This window comes from Exophiala mesophila, assembly GCF_000836275.1.
Source record: "Exophiala mesophila strain CBS 40295 unplaced genomic scaffold supercont1.7, whole genome shotgun sequence".
Taxonomy (NCBI): domain Eukaryota; kingdom Fungi; phylum Ascomycota; class Eurotiomycetes; order Chaetothyriales; family Herpotrichiellaceae; genus Exophiala; species Exophiala mesophila.
In genome coordinates this window covers 500699-519617 of record NW_015622510.1, presented here as the reverse complement: position 1 = coordinate 519617, position 18919 = coordinate 500699, and the positions used below count along the sequence as shown (strand labels likewise).

The following is an 18919-nucleotide window of genomic DNA, read 5'->3' as shown; positions in this document are numbered from 1 at the left end:
AAACGATCAACCAACGAAAGGTGATGGAAGCTGCGGATGATTTGCCTCGATTGTTCCTTCCTACTGGTCAGGGCTCATTCTTGCCGAGTTCTGGGGGAAGGCGCCACCCAGCCTGTGACACTCCCGTGATCATTTGGATATGGACTGCTGACGTAGGCGAATCTGGTACGTGTGGCGTGTCTACTTAGGCAGGTATCTACTGTACTTGCACAAGTACTAATTACTTGCTTAATACCTTAGGCAGACACCTAAAGTACATTAGCGGTAGCGGTAAGTCCCTTAGGTAGGTACCTAATGAACCCAGGAAAGTTGTAGGTGCACATACGGAGTACAACCCCAGCCTGGCTGACGGGAGCCACGGCAATAGGCGTATGCGAAGTGACGTCGAAGGTGAGTGCATAATCCTACTTCGCTTCGCTCAGTAGGTTCTACATTGGGTTTAGTGTCCTATTGTAGGAAAAAATGTCTTCTGGAGAGAGTGCCCTGGAGAGAGTGCCCTGGAGAGAGTGCCCTGGAGAGAGTGCCCTATTGCCCTAGAGGCTAGAGAGAGAATCTAGGAGTGATTCCTAGAGCTCTGTAGGCGACTTAGCGTTAGTTGCAGCTGCTACTCGCTACGTATATTTTATTCGTCTAAGCCCAACTCTGGGCCAGGGATGACTGTGACTACCAACCACAACACGACAATCCTTGGGCTTGTGGTGAGGCAATTGTCCTTGTCTATGCGTGAAGTAAGGAAGCTGCTCTTATTCCACACTATGTCTGGGCATGCTCTCTGCTCTCTCCTCAGTGGTCCTCGTCCGACAAGGTTTGTGGTCAGGCAAAGGACAAAGATTACATGAGGTTGGCCTCGAACAAGGTCATCACGAGGCAGGACAAAGTAGAAGACCCAAGAGGTCAATCGAGTCATTGTCATCAAGCTGGGTCAGCGAATAAGCCAACGTGAAAAACCCAATGGGTACTGATCAGTGCTGCGACATCAAGCAGCCGACACTCGCTTGATTTCATTGGGCGTTCCAGTCATCAGGCGACTGGATGTGAGATGGATTTCCCGGTTCTGCTGCTGTCATGAATGTCTCGTGGTGTCTTGACACTTGTTAGCAGAGTTGAAACAAACCTGAGAAGGCCCGTCGGGCTAAGCTTGCCACCCTCCATTATTATTGCCGCCTAATCATTCACTCCCTGAACAGCCAACCAAGTTGCCCAATACTTGGCTTCTGAGTGGCCGAGGGCCTCAGGGACGCCTAGACACGACCTTTAGGGTCTGCGCCTCACATGGTCGCTCGAACTCCCACAACTTTGCCCGAGTCTTTTAGTAGGGTTTCCTTTCCAGCTGAATGTTGAAGCGTAAAAGTTCCTTTTAAGGTGGACAAAAGTAACAGCAGCGGGGATTTGATACTCCAGATCGACGCTTCGTGGAACCATAGAATAATAACCGCAGTGGGAGTGCGTTGACTTTCAACTACGGATTACCTACCTGTCAAAGCCCGGGCGTGATTTGTGACCAGTGTTAGCCCAATACGAACGCGAATCCGTAGCGTCAACCTCCACCCAAGTCAACCAAAGAAGCACCAACGACACGACAGCATCTTGTAGCATCTACGGAGTACACCATCTGCACCATCTGCACCTTGCCAAAAGACCCACTTGGTCGAGAACAAGAGACCAAACAACAGCAGCAAAGTCGTAAGGAGGCGTGGGAGGTTCCAAAGTCCGCTGTGGTAGACACCAGGCTCCAGACATACAGACACCAGACCCTCTGCCCTCTGCCCTCTGTCCTCCGCCCTTCTAAAAGTTACCAACCTTACTCCGTACTTACATCTCCACCCACAGTTTAGACTCACCACCAGACTCACCAAACAGCGGCCCTCACCAACGTCCTCTTTTCCACCTCTACAAAACCTGGGCTCACCATCATCCTCACTCTCAACCTCAATCCTCACTCAACCCTCTCATACTCATTCCCATCACCTCGAACACTTTTCTCCCAACTTACACGCTCACCGATCCTCGTCCGTCTCTGAACTTGCCGGTTGTTCACTGCCCAAATCACATGGCCTGCAACATCCACACACCCCTCTACACTCCGCTATTCTTCTCAAACCAAAACAACCTGTTGTCCATTGAACTTAGACTTTAGTTTGTCCCACCGTCATAATTTGAATATCGACTTTGACCTACCTCCGCCCCGTCGACTCTGTCCTACCTCGACAAGCAGCCCCCTTGGACCTTTATCACACCTCTCTCCCGCCGCCGCGCCCCCAGCACTTCCTCTCATAACCTCGACTCCCCCACCCTCTTCACTTCCTCATCCTCTCACTTGTCTTCCCACGACTCAACACATCTACACACGCGGATGCTCTAGGCTCACTGGGCCGTCACCTAGGGCCACTGCTCCTCCATCCCTGCCGTCGTCGCCATCATGAACCCTCAGCAGTTCCAGAACATGGCAGGCATGGGTCGAGGCATGCCCAATACCATGCAACAGATGGCTATGAATGCCCAGATGGGTGGTCAAATGCCCAACCAGATGGCCCCTCAGATGGGCTCAAACATGTCGGTTAACTTGGGAAACATGGGAGGCATGGGCAACATGGCAAATATGACCAATATGGGTTTGCAAGCCCAGATGCCCAACCAGATGCCTACTCAGATGACGAACAACATGGGTCAGCCGAGAGGCCTGCCCCAGCAAATGGCCGGTCAAATGTCTCTCAGTCATCCATCTGTCCAGCAACACATCTTTGATATGCTCAATTCACAAGGCCCCTTCACCGGCTGGCAGGCCGGGGTCAGTGTGCGCGAGAGGGCCGCTCAAATCAAACTCCTCGTCGACTCTCTTCGTCTCGTACGCCCTCCTGTCGAATTGCCCCGCGCCATCGAAGTTGCCCTTCAGTTTGAACGCAAGTGTTTCACCCAGTCCACCTCTAGAGAAGACTACACCAGGGACTGTAGTGAAAAGCTCGGTCAAATCAGGGATCAGAGGATGCAGCAAATGACTCAATCCAACCCCGCTGCAATGCAATCCATGGGCATGCCAACCATGCAGATGTCGACAAATTTCAATCCTCAGATACAAAACATGACCCAGATGAACCCTAACATGGCCCTCGCTCCTCATATTCAACAACAAATGCAGTCTTCCCCTCTGTTTGGCCAACAACAACAGCAGCCGCAACAGCAGCAGCAGCAGCAACAGGGAAATTCACAGCAGACACCCCAGCAGCAGCAACAGCAGCAGCAACAACAACAACAACAACAACAACAAAGACCTGCTCAACAAATGATGGCTCAAAATCCCAATCCCTCTGGCCAGAACAACATGATGGCGGTCAACAATATGCAACAGAAGAACGTGCATCTGTCTGAACTAACTAATGACGACAACAAGGCCATCAATCTCAGGGCTGCCGAGCTCGCAAAATTGACTCCCAAGGAGGAAATGCGGAACATTGTCGAGAAAATGAATCCCCAGCTGCGTCAGAATCTCGCCCAGAAAGCCGTCGACCCCATCATCTACTACTTTCGCATGCTTGCCACCAAGGAGTTTCGGAGACGCAAACACCTCGAAGGTGGCGGAGGCAGCCCTGGTACCAATCCCTCCGCCAACACCAACAATATGCTCGGCCCACTTGCAGGCCAACAGGGCCAAGGTAACAATTCCATGGGCGACATGGGCCGATTTCAAGGCTTGCAAGGCGAGGGTCTGCGCGCTCAGGAGGGTGGTGAACTGGTGGTGCCCGCGAGCAATGGCCAGGGAGTTGGTGCGGAACAGCTGCGTCTACAGCAACAAATGATGAACCAGAGAATGGGTCAACAAAATCAGAATGCACACAACCCTGCCTTTATTGCCCAGCAGCAGCGCTTACAACACGCCCAGGCTACAAAGATACAACAGGCCCAGATGCAGGCTCAAAACCAGCAGGCACAAGCTCTTCAAGCCCGGGCTCAATCAATGGCCGGCAATCAACAACAACCTCAGACCCAACGACCGTCCCAATCTACCACTCCTCTTTCCGCCCTCAACCGACCAGTTGGTCCTAATATTGCCGGCACGAGTCCTCAGCCGGGTTCGCAACAAGTCTCACGACCACCCTCGGGCACGCCCATGATGAACCAGCAGATGCAGGTCCCGGGCCCAATGCAACAATCACAGCAACCCCAAATGGCCATGCAGGACCCTCAGAAGCGCGAACAAGCCTTGGCCAACTTTCCCGCCCCCTTGCAAGCCATGCTTCGTCAAAAGCCCCAAAGTGAATGGCGAAACATCCTCATGCACTTCCAACGACAAGGCAACGCCATGCAACGGAGCGCATCGCAACAGCCACAGCCGATGCAACTCCAACAATCTCAGCCCAATGCATCCATGCAAAATGGTACTTTTCTTGGCCATGGTAACATTGGACCAGCAAACATGCAACAGTCGCTGTCCGCAGGGGCTATGTCGGGGCAGGACCAATCTGGGATGCCCGGAAATACAGGACAGCTGCAATCAAATCAAGAAATGCTGCGCCAACGTCAAATGCAGTTTCAGCAGCAGCAGCAACAACAACAACAGCAGCAGCAGCAGCAACCACAAGGTCAAAATATTCCACCACAATCTCAACAGCCGAGGCCCGTCCAGCTTAATCAACAACAAATGAAGATTATGGATCTTCAACCTGTTCCCGCTCCCGTTCTAAACAGTGTTCGCCAGCATACACGAGTACCTGATGTGAAAAACTGGTCCCAACTCAAGCAATGGCTTGTTCAAAACCCTTTACCGAATCTGCCAATGCCTTCAGTGATGAATATTCAAGCTACGCACTTTGCACATCTGATGAAGACAAGGAGCCAGGCAACCCCGGGACAAATACCTGGCCAGCAGCAGCAGCAGCAACAGCCGCAACAAATGCCGCAACCCCCAGCTCAGCAGCAAAGCTTCTCGCAGCCTATGCAAAATATCATTCCCCAACAGGCTCCCGGAATGATGGCCGCCCAGGCTCCTCGAGTACCCACGCCCCAAGACATCCAGAGGATACGAGCTTCCAATCCCAGATTAGCCAATGCCTCAGATGATCAGATCCGGATGTTACTTCATCAGCGTCAGAAGCAACAGCAGCTACAGCAACAAGCAGCCCTCCAGCAGCAAGCTGCAGCTCAGGGAGGTCAGCTGATGCCAGGCATGGCACCCCAAATGATGGCACAAATGCCACCGCAACCAAATCTTGGTCAACAAAACACGCCGGGACGGCAAAACTCAATCCAAGGGCCCCGCACAGGTCAACCCCAAGCCCAGGTTGACAGCAAAGTCAAACGTCCGAACGAAGATGAGATGGTCGATCTCACGGTCAACAAGGTGGCCCAGCAGTCAAACGATGCCGGTCGACCACCACAGTCACTTTCCAAGGAGCAATTTGCTGCGTTGGACCCGCAAAAAAAGCAAGCCTACGTGAATTGGCAGCGCCAGCAAGTCGCCGCCCGCAGGATCGCCGAGCTTACCAAGGAGGTTCAGAGCAGCCTACCTAAGCATCGACCACATACCAACATGGACGCTGCCAGTAGGCAACGCATCAGGAACATTTTGACATCCGACAACGTCAAAAATATGCTCGGCCGATTCGATGCTTTCCTGGTCGCTTTTTATCGCATGGAGCAGAACGAAGCTGCCATAAAACAATTGATCATGCAAAAAATCCAGCTTTTTTCGCAATTTAAACCTCAGGCGCTCCAGAATAAGAGCTTTGAACTTGTGGACCACTTCAGCATTACGGCAGATAACGCAGAAGCGATCATCAACAACGTCACACTCAAGTTTCAACAAACAGCGGCGCAAATCCCTCAACAGAACAAGTCCCAACAGCAACGCCCTGCCGCGGCTCAATTGACACCCAAAAATCTGAGCCTGTTGGAAGCGCAGGAACAAGAGCGCAAAAAGTCACTGAGCAAGGCCAATCAAGCGCCGCCTGCGCCGACTACCTCACAGCCACCCTTCGAACTGGGTGGAAAACCAGGCCAGGGCACGCCAAAATACGCCAATGCTGGTCTGCGGCAGGAGGACCTCAAATTGCCTGCAGATCCCAAGCGGCGTAAGAAGAATAATCAGCAGGCGCCAGCTACGCCGGCCGCTCCTGCTGCAGCTATCACACCGACAGCCACGACTTCTCCGATCGTCAAATCCAAAGCCCCCGAACACTTCAAGTGTCCTGTGGTCGGCTGTGATCATCAACTCAAAGGCTTTACTACCCAAGCCGAACTTGACCAGCATCACAATATGGCACACAAGATTGATATGGAACCTGTCACAGACCCTCTGGCTTTTCTTGATGAGTCTCTTCGCTTCGCCTTTAACCTCGATGAGAACGGGAAACAGAAGAGAAAGCATTTGGACAATGAAACGCCAGCGGCCGTCAAAGCCGGGAGCACAACAGCAACTCCAGTCACCATGTCAAGAATTCCTAGCCAGGCGAGAGGTCGACCCGAAAGTAAGCATGACGACATTGATGACCCATGGAAACACACCAATACCAGCCTAGAGCAGCTGCGCGTTGCTTTTGGAAACAGTGAGGACTGGGACGACCTCTTTCCATCGCATCAGAAACAACAAGACCTGCATAGTCGCATGTTGGAGCAGTATCGGAACACCAGCCCCAGGTGGCGAAAGATCACGGAAGGTGCCAATGGCGCTCTCACCGACACTAGCACGGAGAAGTCCAAGAGCCCGACTACGAGTGAAAAGGATCTCCCTCCAAAAGCTGGTGTCGATGTAAAGCCTCAGGAGGTCAAAAAGCCAGACGATGAATCTTGGCAGATAAACCTGAGGGAGATTGACGAGGACATTGAAGGACTGGATCTCGGCGGCTGGGACCGGTTGTCTCCGTTCGACGAGGTGAAGAGCATTTATGAAGGAGATCTTGTTATGGGAGATGCTGATTCGGGCGGGTTTGAGATGGTGGAAAAACCTGCAGTCTCAACAGCGTCGACGGCGGAATTGCAGGCCAAAGCCATGGGCTTGGATCTGGAAGCACCGGAGCAATGGGACGATGAACAACGAGAGGTTGCTCGATTTCTGTTTCAAGGAACGGATGATTGGGACAAATATCAAGTCGGGCTTTCGAGCAAGCGGCTGGGTTGAATTGAATATCCAGCTTTTGAGCAGGGAAACGGGTTTCTGGCGTTGGTGATGGTGACACTTTGGGGGATCGATCAGGTTTGGCCGATTTGGCAGCAAGGATGGAATGATACCCCCAAAACGACGACGGTAATGAATGATGGACGGCGTTGAAAATAAATTGTACAGCGGGCGGTGTTGGGTATCCCTGGTGTTACTTGGGCCATTCCTGCTTGTCTATACAAATGGACAGCATCCGCTGTTTATTTTGTAGTTGAATGGAATGCTCATTAGTGTGGTTACTACTTTCATGGACCAATATAGCCGTGCGTTTTGACACTATGGAGCAGACAGCGGGTGTCGAGATACAACGTGAGATGATATAAGCTACCTATAGTCCTTCATAATTGCAATTGATACAATCAATCACCTTTATTTCATATCTCTAGATGACGTGTACGATACCCCAAACACGAGAGCGCCCGCCCCGAGTAGAATCGATGGGTATCTAAATAATAATATCACAATCCAATCCGTATCGAAACCGGAACCAGGATGGAGAACGGCAGTCAATGAAATTTGTATGGGTTTCCGAGGTATGGGCATCATTGCAACTTCAGATTTGGGCCAGTATATCGGCCTTCAGAAAGATGGACGCCCATCATCATCAAGTTTTCCCTGTCCCTCGCGGTAATAGACACATCCTCGAATCCAGGGGGCAAGGCTCGCCTTGATTTGAGGAAATCCATCTTGATGTTTCGTGCTTTGTCCTTGAGGGCGACTTGATTGCGGTTCTGGAGTCGAGGGCCGTCCTCGTGCACCAGGTCTCTCTTCATTATGGCCGACCATTGGGTGTGAAAGTGGCCAACCATTTCAATGAGCCGTTCAGTCTCTTGTTCGCTCCATGGAATGCGAACTTGAGTCTTGGGATGGTGCCATTCGCGAGCCTGGGCAGTCAGCACTTTGGCTTCCAAATTCGCAACAACTGCTTGGCTTGCTTGCGGCACAGCAGCTACTGGGAAGCTTGATGGTTGGGCGGTACGAAGTGGCGCCGTGGATGAGAGGCTCTGGAGATTCGAAATCAACTGGGGGCGGCGAGAGTCGGGATCGGGCCTGACATTTCGGGTATTGTTTGTGAAAAAGGGCTGTTGCGAGTGCATGCTCTTCGACACGCCTTGCCTACCAACAGTGTGGTGTGCTTTTTTGTGCGGCCGACTATCCTCCTCGAAGTCTTCCTCTTCACCACTTTGGCTACTGTGAACGGGGGAGGGCCGCTTTTGGGCTCGCTGGATGGGTTCAGGCATCGGTACGCTATCAAAGTCAGGATCGGCAGTCCATTCCTCCCTGGTTGCAGTAGCCTGTCTGTCCAAGAGTGACCTCTTTGGAAGTATGCCCCCTTTGTCTTTTTCTCTTTCAGCGGCTTTTCTGGCGAGAGTTTGCATGATGATGGCAGTTGTTTGAGTGGGAACAATCTCTGGCGGTGATGAGACATTCGCGGGTGGCGCCCACAAATCATGATCGCCCATGACGCCGTCTTGATCAAGATTATCGTCTTCTTGGGCTCCCAGAAGTTGATCGTTGGGATTGGCATCATCGTCTTGAGCATCAAGGGAATCTTCTACAGGAGTTGGTGATTGCGGGATTTCTCGCAATGGCTCCGCAGCGGGACTGCGACGGTTCGCACGCTGAGTTAATCCCAAAACTTGAGCGGCGTGTCTTGCTTTTTCTTTCTTCAGTTGTTGGTATTCTACATGCATACGTACTCCGGTGAGCGGCTTGGACGGCGTGGAAGCGCGAGTAAGATGGGTTTCATTTGCATCATCCAGCTGAGTGTGTGTGGTGGCTTGGGGCGAAGTGGTTTCGTGGTCAGAGGGACCCGATTCACTCGTTGTGTCTAGGGATTCGGTGCCGCTCTGAGGGTCGTCCTTGATGAGTGAGTCGACAATCTTGTCCACTCCACTTTGAGACGCGATAATGCGGTCTAATTCGGTTGCTCGTTCAGTTGACCATTGAAGAACTCGACGGAGAAATTTGGACCATGGAAAACGCTCACTAAGATTTCGAAGTTGTGTGGCAAGGTCCAGGTCTGAGTCGAGCTGATCTTGGAGCATTTTGACCCTGGCGAGGGCTTTGCTTTCCATATCAGCATCATAATCTCGGAGCAAGCGGTCGGGGTCGTCCCAAAAGACGGCTTGCAGGTGTTGGTGTGGGTCAAAATCGGAGCGAGTGTATTGTTCGGTGGCGTTATGGAGAAAGAGCTGGGTGGTAATTTCCAACACGAGCTCAGAAGTGGTCTTGCTAGACTTCAGAGCAAAAGGACTGCCAGGTGGGCCGGCAAAGTGATTAGGGAAATTGTTATACATGAATGATAGGTGGTTGCGATCCTCAGGCGAAGTCATGAACAAGGAGATGAGCTGAAGAGATATGTTTGCCAGATAGAGGATGGCATCTGGTCTCCATAGTGCATCCTCGACCTGGGATACATCAGTAGCCCCTGCGACTTTGCATACGATGAGGCTCGGGTTGATGAGGTCATTCTCACCAAAGCTTTGGCGAGTTCTCTGGAGATTCCTGGCTTGATGTCGAAACCGTCGACCGATCAATGAGGTTGGCTGAGAGACTTGGGCAATTATTGAGGAGAGGCTCTGGTGACCAGGACTAGAGAAGAGTGAAAGAAGGGCTTTGGAGTTATGGTAGAGATCCCTCAGGTCATCGATGACAGTATCTCGATCAAGTTCGTCAAGGTCGGCCTGAAAGTCCTGGCTCATGGATTCAGAATGATCGGACCACGATGGGGCTGAACGAGGACCCAGCGAAGTTAGATTGGCGTCCTCATCGTTTTCGCCAAGGGTAGACAGGCTTCGAGCGTTTGGGTTCGGCTGGTGCTGATGTGGTCTCTCGAGCACTGAAGTTTCACGACTGCGTGAGCGGCTGGGCTGTTTGTCGTGAATCTGAGAAGCTAAGGAGGGTGAAGATAGAGAAGCGGGTGGTTTAGGCGGGGACTGAGGTGTACTTCTTCTGCTGACTGACCTTGCAGCTTTGCGAGGGGCCATGGTGGGATGACTAGCATGCGATCAGAACGAAGAACAACAAGAGATGATGAAGTTTGGGGGGACTTGATAGAGTCTTAGGGTTAATAACCCTAAAGATGTGGATGTTGTGGCGAGGTCATGGACGAAGAAGAAGCGGGCAGCGCAGCAGCAGCAGCAGCAGCCTTGCGTCGTCGTCGCGTTTGTCTCTTGGTTCAAACGCGAGGTCTTGGCAAGCCAGAAACAGCAGGCGCGTGACACGCGTCCAGGGACAAATTTCAAGGCAGGCACTCCCCGTCGTCTCATCTCACGTGATGAGATGCATGTCTCTGTCAATTATCTCGATTTTAGGCTTTACAGGCTGATGTGGGTATAAGATAGGGAATGTAGATGGTATGATCGGTTCTTGTCACTTGTCACCGGGCAGTGAGTGTCAACTCTTCCAGGTCAAGGCGTCGAACAAAAATACGGAGGACACATGAAAAGTTGTGGGTGCTTGGGTTAAGCTTTGATCGTCAACCTGTGGGAAAGCCCACTTCGCTCGTGATTACCTCAGGTGACACCTAAAGTACCTAAAGTCTGGGGTTGGCTTGTGGGATGCACTTGGGGCCGGGGAGCCCCGAGTGACGTGCTCTGGGCGCCTTAAAAGCATTAACCTTGTTGCCTACCTATGCCTTCCTAGGCACAGTACTTGTTAGTGTGGAAACCTGCAGGTGGTCAGGAAAGCTCGGGGATCCTCGTTCATATTGGGACTATTACCTTAGTACTTTGGGATGGGGAAGGCACCACCCAGCACTGAGCAGTGAGCAGTCAGCAGGCACCGAAACCTGCGTTGCAAGCAGATTTTTGCATAATCCAGTACCTTGCAATAGCTTGATCAACACGTTGCCTCTTCTCCCACTCTGCCAGCCGCCTGATCCGACCTGAAAGAAGATCGCCAGCATGACCACAATCAGACTTTGGCTCAGCCACTCCTCTTCCTTCGCCTTTCTTCACCCACAAATACCATCTCGGCAAGAGTTCCAACCCCTCTCTGTGGTCTCGCTAATCTAGGCCTCATCAAGGAGGGCCCCTGCTGCTCCCACCCTCCATCCTCCTTGGGTCTGGTGATGACGTCCACCGTGCCACCATCCAGACAACATTCTCCCCAGCGAGCGATCATCCGCCGAACGTAACCTTAACCATGGTTCCATAATTAGCTCGACTGGACCTCAACTGCAAGAGTTTTGATTCACCTGTGCTATATTTAATCAGACCCTCGCCGCTCCAGGACTCGTCCAATTTATTCAATACTTGGAGAGTCCTCAACTTGATCCAACGGCGACAGCAAGCAAGATATTGCCTCCCTCAGTCAACACCAACCCCCAAAGTATGTCTCGCCGCGAATCTGTAGGCCGTGTTAGGACCGCGTCCCAGTCAAATTCGGCCGAGCCTTCAGTTCGAACAGTCTCGGTTGCAGTTTTACCTCCTCGGCTTCCGTCAGGCATGGCTCCGCCAACCGGGGTTGGTGTGGCCGACACCTTTTCCTGGGATGAAGCCGTCAACTGGCAACATAATGACGCCGCTGAGGAACCAGAACCATCGCGACGGAAGAGTTTTCTTCGAAAGATCGGTATGACCACCCAGCGGAAACGTTCTGGCGAGGATGAAGGCCTACCGCCTTTCCGCATGCGACAAGTTCCCTACGATACCTGGCGCAAGCATTATGCCAAGGACAAAGATGGGAACTATCACGGCACCCATGCTCCAGCCGAGGACTGTCTACTAAAGCCCGATGATGTGAAGAAATGGCGTCTAGGGGATCCAGTGACTAAAGGCGATCGATGGACTCGTGGACCTGAAGCTCTGCCTGTCTATGCCGAAGTGCGAGCGGAGGCCGCCGCACCAGAGTACGAAGCCGACTCTTTGGACGACCCGCGCTCGACAGACACCGAACGTCACCGACAAGATTCCCACTCAACACCTTTGGATCCCGATCCCACCAGTACACCTCGGAGTAATACTATCGCCGACGGCAAGACGGCCGAGGAAATTATCGCCGAGGCCAGGGCAAAGGGCACCCACAAAATGTCATGGAAAGAGAGACTCCACAAAGGGGCCCAAATGGCCACGATGGGCAATTGACAATCACGGGGCTCAGATCAACCCAAGTTGATGCAAAGCTTACAAGGGATGGTCCATGCACGACTGAATGCTTGAGTGATGTAGGGAGGGTCTTGTGATTCATGTGTTCAACTCCACGCGTCATACATAAGTTTACACCGGTTTTGTTCATTTCAGCGTTCCACTCTCTCGTCTCGCGCAGTAATCGAGTCGCCGCTCACGTTCTTCAGGTCTGGTCGACAACCTCTACCACGGGACAATACCTGCACGGTCGGAGAATGTTGCCGTCGGACCTCCCTTAGATTCTGTGGCCAGCTCGACGATCCGCTGGGCTCCCTCCTCGGTTGATGCGCCCCATGGGTGGTTGTTGGTGAGATTGGTTTTGACCAAGCCGGGACAGGCCGCGTTGACCATACCGCCTTTGTCGTCCAAAATTCGGGCGTAATTGAGAGTCAGCATATTGAGGGCAGCCTTGCTGCAGTCGTAGGCCTTGTAGTCGATGGCGTAGAAAGCAGTGGACTTGTTGGTCGCTTCGGCCAAGGAACCCATTCGCGAAGACACAAACACAATTCGAGGCAGTGTTGATTTGAGGAGCAGCGGTAATAAAGCCTCGGTCAGGCATGCCGCCCCTACCACGTTAGTGCTTAGCGTCTGGGTAAAGAGCTCGCGAGTCGACAGTCCTTTGTATTTTTCGAGAACGCCTGGGACATAGTCGATCAGGATGCCCGCGTTGTTGATCAAGACGTCCAGGACACCATGTCTGCTTTCAACATAAGAAGCGGCCCTTGCGATGGAATCATCTGATGCCAAATCCAATTGAACGGACGAAGCCGAGTAACCATCCGCCACCAGAGCATCAGCAGCCTTTTGTCCGGCAGTCTCATTTCTGGAACCGATAATCACATGGTACTTGTGGTCCCTGGCAAGTTGAGTGGCCACTGCAAGTCCGATGCCTGTGTTTCCGCCTGAGATGAAAGCAATAGGGGCTTTGGATGCCATCTTTTGACCGGTTGCTGTGCTGTCCAAGTAATGGATTGAACGGTCAGCGATGAGGAGAGATGAGGTGAATTGCATGTGTCAGTCTCCGAAGCTGGGTGGATGGTCAATTGATATAGAAAACCCATCCTTCGGCCAATTTTTCCGCGTGGACGGTCCACCCCAAGATGACACCAGCAGCACTCAGACTCACCGGCCAATTTCGCCCAAGGATTGACGTGAGACATTCAGCTCGAACATTTTATTCCATGGTACAAACAAGGTTCAACAATGTACCCAGATTATCTGTCCCTGCATTCCACATGTCTAGATTCAGGGCATTGATTGGCGTGTAGTCAGCCTTTTGTGCGTCGACCAGGTCGCCCAAGGTCACCAGTGCGCTGGTTCTCAAGATGCGACATGCCTGAAGTTCTGCTTCCCATGATGACTGTGTTTTTGCTTCCCACAGGGACTTGGGACAAGGTAGCATAAGGGATCTGTAGCTTTGGGAACTATCCAAAGGCCTTCCATTCTTGACGCAGACGACATAGCCGACGAGGAGCCAGAGCGCCGCGTATCTGTTGGGTATGTTGGGGTTAGCCGTGCGAGATTAATGAGAGTTTGAAGGAGCTGTCGACTGACCTCCTTTTGGATTCGGCATAGATCCATTCTTCCCAAGCCTTGCGCGATTCTGCTTCTTCCATTTGGGAACATGTGCCCCCAACTTGTTTGAACAAAACGTAGAGGCCCTGTATATGTCAGTGGTTGAGATGGGTACAGAAGCAACGGAAGGGAGGGATGGAGCTGACCTGAACACCCCCCAGAAGCACACGCCCATTCTCCTCATCCCCCGGTGAGTAGTCGATGATGAGCATTATGAGGTAGATCATACAGGCTTGTAAGGCGGACAGAAGTTGATACTTTGACATTTGGTACATCTAGGAAAAGGTCAGTCTCGACACGAGATTCATGTTCGAGGGCAAGAAGAAACTGACTTGGAGAGTAAGCCGATGATGCTCTGCATTTATCATCTGGCGATGGAAAGATCTGGTCTCCGAAGTCCGTGACAAGAACATCTGTGCAATGCTCATACATGTTGAAAGAGCTTCTGGCAGACAAGCATTTGGCGAGGGCGAGGTGGATAAAAGTTGGGACTGAGGATGGATAAACCAGGGAAATGTCTCTCGGCGGAGCATCATGGTAGGGAAGGCTCGCAATGCTTGGATGATGATATCTGCATTGTGGTCGTTCCGAGGCCGCCTAAGATGTGAGAGCCCGAGGAAATCTGGCCATGGGGAGGGAATTGCCGTGATTGGACTGTCCTGTGCCACGACTGCAAGAGAAGGATTGGTGTCCATCCATGCACACCAAAGCATTGTGTTTTCAGATTCCCTTTTTTTCAAGGATGGCGATGCCCCGGCCGGGAACTGATGGTGCTCCGTGGAGTTGTCCTCAAATGTGACGAATTCGTCAAAAGTTGGAAGGTCAGGATACGAGACTGGTCTGGTAGGGTCCAGCACCTGGCGAGAAGTATCATCCTGGACTGGATTCTCTGTCAAAAGAAAATCCGCATCGAGCCACGATTCTTTCTCCGCATTCGATGCTCTGGGAGTTTCGTCGTAGTCCGGTTCTCGATTGTGATGTTTGGAGTGAGTAGTGGATGGTTTTGTTCCACCTTGCTGGATAGCAGACCCCGAGCCGCTGTACTGACACTCATGACCTTTCTGTACACACCTCGAGCAAGGCCAATCAAAGCTACACTTGGTTTTGGCGGCATTGCAGCTGCGACAAGATCGTGGACGACTGCGCACGTGACGTGCACAGTAGCGAATGTGGCGTTGATATGAGGAGGCTATGCGTGTGTTCAGTCTCGCCAGCAGCTCATTTAAGGGGGGGGTATTTACTATTTGTGAAGGGCTTGTCGCAAAACTTGCAGAAAGACAAGCTGCCTGGCGCCATATCTGAGGGTTGTTGAGGAGTCGATGGTAGAGACGACATGCTGTTGCTAAGAACGAACGGTTTCAAAACCAACACGTTGCTCTCCAGCCACGCACATGAAGCCAGAAGAGACACGTGAAGGATAGACGACGTTCTGTCTCCATCTGACTAATACCTGGGAGAAGAAGAGGTCTGTCTGTGGAGTTTGTGTCCACTTGGTCCAAGCTGCGGCCAATTTGGCCGACCGATGGTGGCAAAGGATTTTTGATCGTCGTCGGTCGGAGATAAGGATGATGGTGCCTGTGCTGGATTGGAATTCAAGTACAGAAGAGAGAGATATGAGTATATCAGCTCATTCGATGAGGGATGCACAGACATGATGGACGGAAGTTGAACAATAGGTATCGAGTCGTAACTGTCTGGACATTCTCATCAATTGCATCAAGAATATTCAGTCTGCACTTGTGCAATAAATACTCCGCTGGAAAACCCCAGCGACTTCTTCAACCTCAATCACCTTCATATTGGCCCTCAAACAGCAACGAACGAAGCAATGACAGGGTTCTCTTTCGTTGTAGAGACGACTCATTCGATACAATGCATGATAGATTCGGTTACTCCAAGTGGAACAAACTACGTCCCGGTGGACCGCAATCTTCAACATGCTGGACCCAGTTCTCGCCTCGTCACTATTCAAACTGGAATTCTCACAAGATGCAATGCTAGCTGATGGAGCGGGATCCATGGCACAGAGCAGACAGGGCATCCAAGTCACGGGGATGAGTAGCCTCATGGAGCCTTTGTGGCAGGCTGGGAGAATCATTGGTATTGGTTTATCAGGCATCGACGATGTTCGCATCAATGGTTGGGCAAGTCTCCTTTGTGTCTCTCATCTGCTCTCTCACCGTGGCGACCAGGCGTTCATATACTAACCCAGTGGACCTTCTAGCCATCGCTGCCACTCCATCTCGTAGCTGCGAGCCTCGCTCAACCTACCAACGTATCCTCTTCAACTGGAGGATCCATTCCCAGAATCTATCTCGTCGCTCCCCCTAGTGATGAAGCAATTCCCCTTCTACACTCGATCCTAAGTGGACTCACCAACTCTGCTTCAGCAATTGACCTTCTGAGCAATGTCCGGGTGCTGCAGTATTTTGACATGGCTGGCCTCGTCGAAAGTGTTGCCGAAATCAGTCAAGCCATATATCAAGACACTCACCCGAGAAATGCAACAGCCAACGAAATTCGCCATCTCGTTCTCATACGGGGCATTGGGTCCGCTCTCTCTGCCACCCAGAGAAGGAATGGCTCAGTCCACGCAAATGCTTTGTTGGCAGGTTTATTGAAGACTTTGACGCAGCTATCCAGACAACCCAGGGGCGTTCTTGTTCTGGTCGAAGCTCCCCTCGACATTCATCCTGGTGAGAACAAATCGCGTCACAAAGATACACCTATACCTTTTAGAGAGTATGCAGGTGTTGAGATCTCTTCTGCCTTCTCTGGTCCTAGTGGTGAAACACTGAGGCTCATCACTGGGAGCTCGATTGTATCTCGTACTCTTGAGTGCTCATTTGATTGTCTGCTTGTGGTTCACGGCGCATTTGGAAGACTTCAACTACCTCTCGGCAATGCCAAGTTCCAATCACCCGCCATTGTCGAGGTGAGCAGTGATCGACTGGGAGAGATGACTGGAGTTTGGACAATCTGGACTCCGGTATCATGACAATGAGGACCTTGTTCATGATCATCTCACATTCTGCAGAAGGTCCAACTGTAGACTGACAATCCAGGCAAGTACTGCTGCTACTGCTGCTGCCGCTGCCGCTGCCGCCGACACCTTCTTCTTCATCATTACCTTCACTCGACCGACAGAAAGAGCCACGGAAGAATGTATCCCTCCCATGCTGTGGCCATCTCCAAATTTGTTCTCTCTTCCTCCATCTCGAGTTACATTCAATATCTTGGACCTATTCATCGACATAGCTTATGACGATATAGCTACGATGCATTCATCCGCCAGTGTCTATCTTCTATGTGCTCTTGCACGGCTGGCCCAAGCAGTTCAGCAAGCATTGCCCCTGCCGGCATCTCCTTTCCAAGTCATGGGAAGCTCTGGAGTCCCCGCCATGCATGCCGCCATGCTGCCTCCTGATGGACAAGTAGTTTTCGTGGACAAGGTCGAGACGCTGACAGAATTGCGACTCCCTAACTCGAGGTTCGCATATTCATCAATTTATAACCCTGACACACACCAAGCCACTCCACTCTCAATTTCTACCAATGCCTTTTGTTGTGGTGGCATTTTTCTCGCCGACGGAACCCTGCTCACCGTCGGAGGTAATGCACCATTACTGTGGTTGGACCCCACTGTGCAAGACGGGTTTGACGCCATTCGGTACCTCAAATATGATCGTGGAAGCGTTTCTTGGAAAGAGCCTGGGAATAAGTTAGCTTCCAACCGATGGTATGCTTCAGCACAAATTCTCGCAGATGGAAGCATTTTCGTGGCAGCCGGGAGTTTGAATGGACTGGATTTGATGAACCACAGCAACAACAATCCGACCTACGAGGTTCTAGATGTCAATGGAATCGGCAATGGTCAAAGTATTCCCATGGAATTGTTGGTGAAGAATCAGCCTTACTAGATGTACCCTTTCCTTCATCTGCTCCCCGATGGTTCGTTGTTTATCTTTACCGATCGATCCTCGCAGTTGTTCGACGTTACTACCAATCACACCATCAAAGTGATGCCTGACCTTGATGGGATGCATCGAACCTATCCCAACACAGGGGGTAGCGTGATGCTCCCTCTCCACAAAGCCAGCAACTACTCGGCAGAGATCATGATCTGCGGTGGAGGCCATCACCAAGGCCTCGATAGCCCCTGCGATGCCAGCTGCGGGAGAATCACTCCTCTGAGCTCTGACCCACACTGGACCTACTCAACCATGCCCCAACCTCGAGTTATGGTGGAGGCTGTCTTGCTACTTGATGGCACAGTCTTGTGGATCAATGGTGCTCAAGTTGGCGCTCAAGGCTTTGGAATCGCCGACTTGCCAGCTGTCGAGGCATTGATATACCATCCGAACGCCGATAAATGGGAAATCTCCGGCGAGACCAAGATTGCACGATTGTATCACTCGGTTGCAGTACCCCTCTTGGACGGGACCATCTTGATTGCAGGCAGCAATCCCAATGAGATGCCTGTGCTGGAAAAGGACTGCAACCAAACCAGTCAGTATACCAAATTCCCTACGGAATTCCGGACAGAGATATGGACGCCGCCTTATCTGAGAGGGGACAAGATGAACGTGCGGCCACGAAATATCCAACTATCGGACAAAGTGCTCCACCAAAAGACGGTCTTGCAGGTGGAATTTGCGTTGGACAAGATGCCCGAGTCTGTGGAGATCATTTTATATACAGGAGGCTTCGTGACACATTCTGTTCACATGGGCCACGTCATGGTATATCTGGAGGAAAAGGACTGGGCAAGTCAGGGAAAAAACCAATACCTCGTCACGGCACTGATGCCAAATGATGTCAAACTAGCACCAGGACCTTATGTCGTCTACCTCGTCGCCGACGGGGTCCCTGGCCACGGTCAATTTGTTTCCTTGCAAGTTTGAAAGCCGCAACGAGGGGTTGTACTTTATGGTTCCAAGACTGCCAACTGTCAGCCGTCTACATATAGAACTATAGATGTCATGACAATCGAATAGACTCCCATCCAAGATCTCTCCCCCTGTCAAGACTTGTTTGTTGCTAATTCAGTTTTGTTGCCCGG

The 18919-nt window shown here is 51.7% G+C and overlaps 7 protein-coding genes across 7 annotated transcripts; 4 read left to right on the top strand and 3 right to left on the bottom strand.

Annotated features, from left to right (window-relative positions):
* The first annotated feature begins 1800 nt into the window (after positions 1-1800).
* On the top strand, positions 1801-7515 carry PV10_09130 (uncharacterized protein). The gene has a single exon (XM_016374243.1). The coding sequence runs from the start codon at positions 2420-2422 to the stop codon at positions 7109-7111; it is 4692 nt and encodes a 1563-aa protein (XP_016219787.1). The 5' UTR covers positions 1801-2419; the 3' UTR covers positions 7112-7515.
* A 37-nt stretch (positions 7516-7552) lies between these two features.
* On the bottom strand, positions 7553-10472 carry PV10_09129 (uncharacterized protein). Its single transcript, XM_016374242.1, has one exon. The coding sequence runs from the start codon at positions 10138-10140 to the stop codon at positions 7693-7695; it is 2448 nt and encodes an 815-aa protein (XP_016219786.1). The 5' UTR covers positions 10141-10472; the 3' UTR covers positions 7553-7692.
* A 663-nt stretch (positions 10473-11135) lies between these two features.
* Positions 11136-13256, top strand: PV10_09127 (uncharacterized protein). The gene has a single exon (XM_016374240.1). It carries the CDS (start codon positions 11488-11490, stop codon positions 12238-12240), a length of 753 nt encoding a protein of 250 aa, XP_016219784.1. The 5' UTR covers positions 11136-11487; the 3' UTR covers positions 12241-13256.
* PV10_09128 (uncharacterized protein) lies at positions 12466-13218 on the bottom strand (the record flags this gene model as incomplete). Its single annotated transcript, XM_016374241.1, has 1 exon — positions 12466-13218. One exon carries the CDS (start codon positions 13216-13218, stop codon positions 12466-12468), a length of 753 nt encoding a protein of 250 aa, XP_016219785.1.
* Positions 13257-13456: 200 nt separating the features above from the next.
* On the bottom strand, positions 13457-15192 carry PV10_09126 (uncharacterized protein; the record flags this gene model as incomplete). The annotated part of the gene is made up of 5 exons (XM_016374239.1): positions 13457-13772; positions 13837-13943; positions 14004-14132; positions 14190-15046; positions 15099-15192. The coding sequence occupies 5 exons, from the start codon at positions 15190-15192 to the stop codon at positions 13457-13459; spliced, it is 1503 nt and encodes a 500-aa protein (XP_016219783.1).
* A 593-nt stretch (positions 15193-15785) lies between these two features.
* On the top strand, positions 15786-17150 carry PV10_09125 (uncharacterized protein). The gene is made up of 2 exons (XM_016374238.1): positions 15786-16001; positions 16082-17150. The coding sequence occupies exons 1-2, from the start codon at positions 15795-15797 to the stop codon at positions 16853-16855; spliced, it is 981 nt and encodes a 326-aa protein (XP_016219782.1). The 5' UTR covers positions 15786-15794; the 3' UTR covers positions 16856-17150.
* Positions 17151-17336: 186 nt separating this feature from the next.
* Positions 17337-18861, top strand: PV10_09124 (uncharacterized protein). Its single transcript, XM_016374237.1, has one exon. It carries the CDS (start codon positions 17778-17780, stop codon positions 18759-18761), a length of 984 nt encoding a protein of 327 aa, XP_016219781.1. The 5' UTR covers positions 17337-17777; the 3' UTR covers positions 18762-18861.
* The last annotated feature ends 58 nt before the right edge of the window (positions 18862-18919 follow it).